This window comes from Castanea sativa, chromosome 6 (genome assembly GCF_040712315.1).
Source record: "Castanea sativa cultivar Marrone di Chiusa Pesio chromosome 6, ASM4071231v1".
NCBI classification, from domain to species: Eukaryota; Viridiplantae; Streptophyta; class Magnoliopsida; order Fagales; family Fagaceae; genus Castanea; species Castanea sativa.
This window is the reverse complement of record NC_134018.1, coordinates 40,408,864-40,417,888: the sequence shown is the minus strand read 5'-3', so window position 1 is coordinate 40,417,888 and position 9,025 is coordinate 40,408,864. Positions and strand designations below refer to the sequence as shown.

At 35.3% G+C, this 9,025-nt stretch overlaps 1 protein-coding gene across 1 annotated transcript; it reads left to right on the top strand.

Annotated features, from left to right (window-relative positions):
* Positions 1 to 259: 259 nt before the first annotated feature.
* Positions 260 to 8,760, top strand: LOC142641442 (plant cysteine oxidase 5). The gene is made up of 6 exons (XM_075815879.1): positions 260 to 481; positions 1,002 to 1,306; positions 4,063 to 4,208; positions 4,432 to 4,579; positions 7,994 to 8,197; positions 8,337 to 8,760. Exons 2-6 carry the CDS (start codon positions 1,204 to 1,206, stop codon positions 8,453 to 8,455), a joined length of 720 nt encoding a protein of 239 aa, XP_075671994.1. The 5' UTR covers positions 260 to 481; positions 1,002 to 1,203; the 3' UTR covers positions 8,456 to 8,760.
* Positions 8,761 to 9,025: the final 265 nt, after the last annotated feature.

Sequence of the window (9,025 nt, the reverse complement as noted above, 5' to 3'; positions counted from 1 at the left end):
ATAACTCAATAAATTGTGAAAAAATATGCACTCATTTCTTGAAAAAAGAAAGAATCCTATCACACAAAAAAAAAAAAAAGGAAAAAAAAAGGGGGAAAAAAAAGAAGGAATGGTAATTTGGTGAATCATGCCTAAGTAGATAGTGGTCAACACTCTCAACAGAACAAGAGCTCAGCTGGGTCCAAATCCAAAATGCCGAAACGGAAAAAAAAAAGAAAAAGAAAGTAAAACCAAAAAACAAAAACAAATAAAAAGATGGGTAATGACGTGTGCAAGATCTTCTTTCGGCTCCTTCTTCTCCGATCCCTCACTTTCCATTCGTAGCCCTTCCAACCCAAACCCCACTCATACTTCTTCACACACACACACACACACACACACACACACACACTATATATATATATATATATATATATCTCTCTCTCTCTCTCTCTCTCTCTCTTCGCTTTTCACTTGCTGGGTCTTCCAATGGCTATTTCAGGTTCTGATCCAATCTGGGTTGTCTTCTTTTTTCTTAATTCTGCGTTCAAATTCTCAAATTTTCGTCCATTTTCAGGTTTTTTGTGCACATATCAATATAACTTGAAATGGGTTTTTATCTTAGAAAGTTATATTTGATTCTTTACCTTGTTTTGGGTTTGTTGAGATAATAGATGAGAAGTACAGAAATGAATAAAATTTCAACTAGCTCAATTAGTTTTGTAGGTTAGTTGGTTGGTTGGTTTGTTTGTTTATTTGGTTTTTGGTTGGGTTAATTCTTTGGTTTTCATTTGGTTGTAACGAAAAATCTGATAACTTTCTTAGTGGGTTCCTATTCTGAGCAACCAACATTAATTAAATTTAGTTAATGAACTTCTAGTTTTTATGTGCTAGAGAACTTATTGTTAGATTATTTGTTTTCAGTTTTGGATGGAATTGCACGGTAATTGAATCCTTAGGATTTTTTGTCTTAATGTGAATTTTACTTATTCTGGGTTCGGTTTTAATGTTTGTTTGAATAGGTGCTCTTGAATTAGATTGGCAGAGAAGGATGAATTAAATTGCAATGCAGATCTATTACTGGTTGTCTTGTACACCGGATAAGATTTGCATATTCCACAGTTGTATCTTTGGTCGCCACCGCAATCGAGAGTTACTTTCTTGCAAAGGCGTTATCAGCTTACTGATAATTTTGTTCAGTTAAGTTGGTACCGTCTTTACAAAATGCCATATTATATACAGAGACTTTATAATACTTGCCGAGCCTCATTGTCTCCCAATGGACCAGTCTCAGAGGAAGCTATTGAGAAAGTCCGTGCCATGTTAGGTAAAAGGATCTTTTCATTGCCTTGTATATATTTTCAAGCTTATGTAACCTGCACTTGAATTCTACTGCTCATGTTCTCATTTTCGACGTATTCTTCTTTTTTAGTTGGAATGTTTGAGATACGGATATAGATACCGTTTGAATTAAAATGTTTAGTTTCACCAAGAAATCCTAATTATGAATCACAAAGCATTATTTAAAGTAGTTATTTCCGGGACAAATACTTTATTAGCTTGGTGCTTTTAAAGTAAACTCAATGATTGACCAAGAATTGTTCAATTCTAGTATTGGCACACAAACATAGAGGGGCAATTTGGGTCACTCAAACTACTTCAAGGGATCCAACTCAACTGAACTAAGCCTTAAAAATCCCAGTAAAATTGGGTTGGCTATGGATTCTGATGAACTAATTTGGGTCTGCCACATTTTTTTTTTTTTTTTTTTTTTCTATCATCTTTAAACCTTTTGTTTTGGGATAAGCATTGATTTATCATGGATATGTACCTCATGCATAAGAAAAAACACAAGGTAGCCTAAAGAATTTCCATAAAAAAGTACAAGCAAAAGAAAGCTACTCAGTGAACTATGTAAGAGAACCACTATCATTAATACCAATGAAATTTGACCATTCACGAAGTAATATAATGACATGAATTTGGTTTTTGATACTTCTATGTCTTCAAAAGTATGAGAGTTCTGCTCCCTTCACAAAAGCCTCATCTGACACAAGGGAGCTAAGTTCCACACAGAAAATTATTTTCTGAACCAATTATGCCAACCATTCAGTAGATCAACCACTCTATGTGACATCACCAAATGAACTCCATAAAGCCTAAAAACATAACTCCACATCACATAAGCAAAACCACAATGAAGTAGCAAATGATCCATTGTCTCTCCACTTTGCCCACACATGCAACACCAATCCTCCAAAATGATTCCTCTCATTAAGATTATGGCTCATCAAAATCTTCCCCCTTTACACTGTCCACACAAAAGATGCAACCTGTGTCTATGATTTGGCACACCAAATTCCTCTCCATGAAAAATAAATCTTCTTGGGTTCGTGCAACGCACCATAATAAAATCAAACGTCAAATGTCCCTGTTCCACTCAGTTGTCCTATCTAGGCCATCACTCCTTGGCTTACTGGAATACAATAATCCCAATAGGGAAGCAATAGAATCCCATTCCCAATCATTGAACTGTCTGGTGAACTAAACAATCTAATGTTTCTCACTCCCATCGATATTGCTTTCCAAATATGAAGCGACAAATTCATCTGGATTTTCTGCTAACGAGTAAAGTCCTAGTACAATTTCTTTAAAAGTTGATCCCTGCACTACCGATCATACTAGAAATTGCTCTATCTCCAATCCCTACTTCAATATGGACATTGTTAGCAAAACAGTCCCACCCTGCTCTATTACCCTTCCATAAACTACAACTGTGTGCATGACCCGCCAGCTTCATTGTGCAACCACCCCATCCACTACTTTAAAGCAATACCCTTCCATAAAGTACAACCTATCTTAAACCTTACTCTCCCTGATTAATATATTCTTATTCATGACCTCTATCCACATTATTTTTGGCCTTTCCCTCAACTAAAATCAAGCAACTCTTTTTCATTCAGAATTTGGGATCTCATATTGAAAATTCATGGGCTATACCACTGATAAATTTCCAACCGGCATAGCCATCAACAAAACTGCACCTTTTTAGAAAATTTTTGGATAGGAATTTTTGCTGATTATTAATGTTTTTAGGTTTCTTTATTGTGGGCCTTTCATTTATTTGTCAACATTACAAGCCATTTTGAGATGATGTTGCATTTGTTTTTTCAGATCTTGTTAGGAATGTTCGCCTTATAATGTGATTTATATTCTGTTTGAGGGTCAGAATATCAGATATATTTAGGGCTCATTTTTCAAATACATTTATTACTCATCCAATAAGAGAAGATTGCCCATTTTTTACATGTTATTTTATTCAAAACAAAAAATGTGTTTGTTTTTGGATTTATGCATGTCTTTGTATTTTGTATAATTAGGTTAAGAATTGTCCATTGATTTCTCACTTGTAATTGTATTTCTGGGAAGCTGAAATGGTGTCTTTGTCTGGTATTGAGACCTATAAGCCAAAGAGTTCCAGAATGTGGTCATGCCATTTTGTTTGACATGCATCCATTCAATGCACGCCTGCATGAAAAGAAAGGTTATAAATAAGCATTTGTGGTTACAGAGGTGGGGGTTGCAAAATTTTTGATGGTATGTTAAAAACTGCTGAAATTGGAATGGTTGCAATCAAACAATTCTCATCCAAAACTGTTAATGTTTTTCATTATGTATCAAAAAATACTTTTAATGTGTTTGAGTCTGCTTGTGTGTGTTTTGTAGTGAGGCTTCTTTTGATTTATTTGTACTAGCATTTCCAAGGCTTGTGAATGTCTGTTATCAGCTCAAGTGTGTGAATGTAAGATCTGGTTTAACTGTTGGACGCAAGTTGTTCCACATCTCTTTAAAGTTTTTTTTTGAAGTGCTGTAAGCTGTAACAATTTATAAATGAGCAGAGTTTCTACTTCTTTGCTATATTTTTTATACCCATTGAAATCCTAAATTACATCTTCTATTAAGTTCCTGACTTTTATTCTCTTTCCATTTTGTTTATGCTTATTTAATTTCCAATTTCTCATAATGCTGTCACCCCCTTCCATACTAGCTTTGTGCTTTTTAACGTAGACAATTTTATTTCAGACAAAATCAAGCCTTCTGACGTAGGTCTCGAACAGGAAGCCCAATTGGTACGCAGTTGGTCAGGTCCTGCGTGTGAACGTAATGGGGGCCATCAGTCACTGCCTACAATCAAATACTTGCATTTACATGAGTGTGAAAGCTTCTCTGTAAGCACAAGGCTTTAATTCATCAGTTTTTAATTGCAAATCTGTTTTGAAGTATTTAGACTTGGAAATTACACTTTTCGGAATTCTGTTGATTGAACACACCATATATTTTCCATAAAGGTTGCACTTAGAATTTAAAAGGTTGAAAAACTTAATTAATAATATAATTTAAAAAGTGAAAACTAAATTACTAATAGTTACTTGTATTTAAAATTGTGTGCAGATAGGAATTTTCTGCATGCCACCTACCTCTATCATACCTCTTCATAATCATCCTGGAATGACTGTTTGGAGCAAGCTTGTTTATGGTACATTATATGTTAACTCATACGACTGGCTTGATATACCTGGGGCTGCGGATACCTCACAAGGTGTGTTCTATAGCATGTCACAAGTCCTACTTGAGATGTTCAGCTCTGCATTTTAACCTCATAATTGTTGCTTTTCCAATAGTTTTATATAGTCCCTTCCTGCTAGTTGGTCATGACAAGCAGTCATTTTGCTTATTTTATTTGGATCTTAATAACATTGCATTTCTCCTTTCTTTCTTTTGAAAGGCATAATAAGAGTTACATTGTGACTAGCATTTTTTTTAATTAAAGAGAGAAGAAATATGCAATTTGGGCAATTCACTGATAGCACAAGGGCAATTGGAGACTTAAATATTTTTTGGGGGCAAACTGCTGATTTTATTGTGGGTTGAAAAAGAGAGAGGATAAAATAGAGATTTCATTAGTGAACTAAGGGTAATATAGGAATGTTCTACTTACCAATGAGTTGTAGGTCAAACTTGCACCTCCTCCCCTTATAATTTCTATGTGGAGGGTGAGGCCATATTTTCAGACCCATTAGGTGAATGTGATACTTACCAATAAAAAAAGGAAAAGGAATGTTATACTTAACCAAGGACAAGTTAGTCAACGAAAAAAAAAAGAAAGGGTCTTGTGTTAGGTCAAATATTGATTTTAGATTTGACTTTCATTTCTTCAATACATTTATTTATTTATTTTTTGGGGGGGGAGGGGGGTTGTCATTTCTTGAAATCTCGAGGGAGGCTGATTGAATTTACCTTTTTTTGCCCATGGAACACCACAATTTGGAAGGGCAGGTAGGGATGTATCACGAGCTATGAACTTTGCTTTATTCCACAGCTCTGTACAATGTTTGCTAATTAGAACACTTTTCGGAAACATTTACTTATTTTATGTATATGATGTGGATTTTATTAGTCATTTGGAGCTTGGGAGTCTTTTCTCAAACAGCTTATTGCCTTTTACTTGATAATGGAGCATTAAGAGGCCATGATTAACTGAAGTGTAATTTGCTTAATGAAGTAAGAAAAGAAGAAATTGGTCCTTCTTTTGGTTATATCTTCCACAAACTTTCTTCGTTACACCATGAGATGGTAGAAAAGGGAGACAAGATTGAAGTGGCTAAGTTTTGACAATCAAGGAAATGACACATTTTATCCAAGATAGTGTTGAATATGTAGTTAAATAATTCTGTATGTTAGGGCTCCATGTGTATTGGACTTCAACTTACAAGGATCTCTGTTATTCTTGAGACACCATTTTTCAACATTAGAAACATGGAGGGACCCCAAGTTACCAATGACTAGGGTTGTGATCGAGCTAAGTGGAATGAAGTATTAATAGTTAAAGATTAGTTACTTACTTAGTTCAAGCTGAGATCTTGTCATTAAGGTAGTCCGCCTTTTCAGGTTTGTTTCATTGAAAATTTCTTGTAAGTTCTGCATAGTCCGTTAGGGGTGAATGCCCTTTGATTACCTAGCAACTATATCTGGCTTGTGGGATCAGTTGCTCGTAGGTTTTACTTGCCAGGGGCAGGTCCAAAGGGCTATTTCGAAAGGTTCCCTATGTTATCAAAAATAAAAAATTCATGTAAGCATGCCAATGAGCTGAGCTTAAATGACACCTCTTCCCTTGTAAGGGTAGGGTGGATGGTGAGTTTGTGTGTTCAAAACCTTCCGGGTGTGTATGTAACTTGAACTATAAAAAAAAAAGTGTATGCTCAAATTGGGTACTTACAAATTGAATAATTGATTTCTGTACCTATGTTTAGAAAAATAAAATATAGATAGACTGATAATTTAGCTGCAAAACTAGCTTATTAAACTATAACCAAAAATTGGATATATTTGCAACCATGCTCACAAACATAGTCAAATCCATTTCAAGTTTCTACCGAGTTGTATATATGTCAAGTCCTTTGTACACAGCCTTCTTGTGAGCTTGAGCTTGCCATGATTATTTGATAAACAAACATAAAGAAGCCTGTTTCCCTCCCTTCCTTAGCTGAGTCTGAGTTTTCATGAATAGATTGGTTTTTTCTAGTCCTACCAATTGTGGAAAGAATGATTTTACCATGTTTATAAGGGTCTTCCAGTGGGTGAGAGATGGCAAGATTCTGTAATAAATGGCTTCAAAGAGAAATGTGCAATGCCAATGGATGGATTCTTTCCTGAGCAGATGTTAACACTCTGTTTGGCTGCACTGGGAGAAAGGAAATGGCAAGGAAAACAGCAACAGAGGGAAGGGGGAGGGAAGGAGAAGGGGATTGCCTCTTTGTTTATGTGTTTGGATATAGAGAAGAAAGAAGAGAAGAATGTGCTTTTTACTGGTTTGGTTTGTTGAAAGAACAAAATAAAAAGCATATATTATATCTTAATCTGACTTATATGCCTTTATGTAAGAAATTTTTTGGAATGAAGTACAAGGGTACAAGGGGCATGGAGGTATTTCTAAAGTGCAAGATACTTTGTTCCCCTCCTTTTCCGCCGAATTTGCGTGGACAAAAAAATGTGGACCTAGATGAAAATTGCATTTGCCCACATTATTCCAAACCTGCCTTGTGATACAGATGGTTTCTACTACAGCTGTCCATTAGAAGTTGAGGCCTTTTTTTCTTCCTTGAAACAAACTAGTAAACATGCAGTAACTTAACCACATGATCCTGGTTGAAATAGATTCTTGCATTTTTCATTCAGATACCATCTACCAATTTCCAGATTATTCATTTTGTTCTTCAGGCCTTGAATCACCTTCGAAGAATCTATTTTGACATTAATTTTACTGAAACTCAGCAGTTATGCTGAAGTTTAATCATATTGCAACCCAATATATATATATATATATATATATATATATATATATATATTTTCCCTATATGCAACCTGAGGAGTTGCTCTACCTGAAGGTGGAGTTGTTGTAGCTTACTTTGGCACATCCTATACTGCCTTGCCTTTTCTTTTATCATAAACAGTTGACCTTGCAATGGTAATCGACTGTATTAGATCAGCCTGCTTGATTGTGTGTAAAATGGGGGTTGACTTTATTAAGCAAATTGGATGTGTGAATCGTACTCGGTAAGAATACAATGAGATCAGCCATGTTTGATCATATGCAAATTGGAAAGCGAGTAATTTGTCTCAATGCTTGATAGCCTGCATGGCCCTGGTATAGTAAAAGAAAAAAGAAGAGTATATTAAGCTTAGCATTTTGGTCATATTTTTTGTGTGTGAAAAGTGAACACATGGTCAATATCTCAAATGATTCCAAAATATGAGTTTTTATTTTATTTTTTCTCATGGATTTGATGTTAGCATGTTTGTTATTGGAAAGGATAGCTGCATTTTTCTATCGATATATTTAATCTCTCTCCTCTACTTCCCAACTTTCCCCTTTTCTTCTCTTCTGTTCTTTTGCTGGGGCCTTTAATATTCAGTTTTGAGTTTATATTACAAGTTTTAATTGGTGGTTTTTCAGCAAGACCTGCAAAACTGGTTAAAGATCTTGAGATGACAGCACCCTCTCCAACGACAATTCTTTATCCCACAACTGGAGGCAACATCCACTATTTCAGAGCTGTAACTCCCTGTGCTATCTTTGACATCCTGTCTCCACCTTACTCTTCAGAACATGGACGACACTGCACTTATTTCCGAAAGTCTCCAAGGAGGGATCTACCTAGTATGAAATTTATGTGAATGATCAAATTATTGTCGTCTATTGCTTATTTTATTTCATTAAATGTCCAAAATTTGGAATTGTTAAATGGTATGATATTCCTCAACTCTAATAGTCATTATTATAATTTATTGGAATCCAGGTGATTACGAGTTGGATGGAGTTACGGTCTCTGAAGTGACTTGGTTAGAAGAATTTCAACCTCCTGACAACTTTGTGATTCGGAGAGGGGAGTACAAGGGTCCTGTTATTAGAACGTGATATTTCTTATTCGGTGTATCATGCAATTTCATTATCGATCTTGACTTTTATATTAAGAAACATTGAGGGCAATCCTGGTATATTAGTTGTCAATAGCCATGGCAATAAGTCATGTTTTGGCTATAAATGTTAGGCATTTGGTTTGTACATATTAATACACCAATGTAGTCTTCGTTTTACTGACCTCACTTTTAACTAGCGGATTAATAGTTTCTGGAAGATGAAAGAACTTGTGCCCTCTGACATTCTTCATAGAATTTGTTTGGTCAATGACAATAAGCTGATGAATCCTTTTGTTGTCCTTAGCTGGGCTGCAGTGAGCTTAATTTCTACCTCACCTCTCTCTTTTTGTTTGTTTTTCTTTCTCTCATTCTTTTTTTTTTTTTTTTTTTTTTCACTTCATATAATTGAATTTGTTACTATTGGTCAGCAGTAGCGCCATGTTTTTAATACTAAAAATCAGTAGGTATTCAGGTGAGTGAACAAGAGCTTATCTACGTGCTCAACTTCAGCTTTAGCTTATCAGGGTTGGTGGGCTGGTAGCTTCTCTACGAGCATAGAGTATTCACA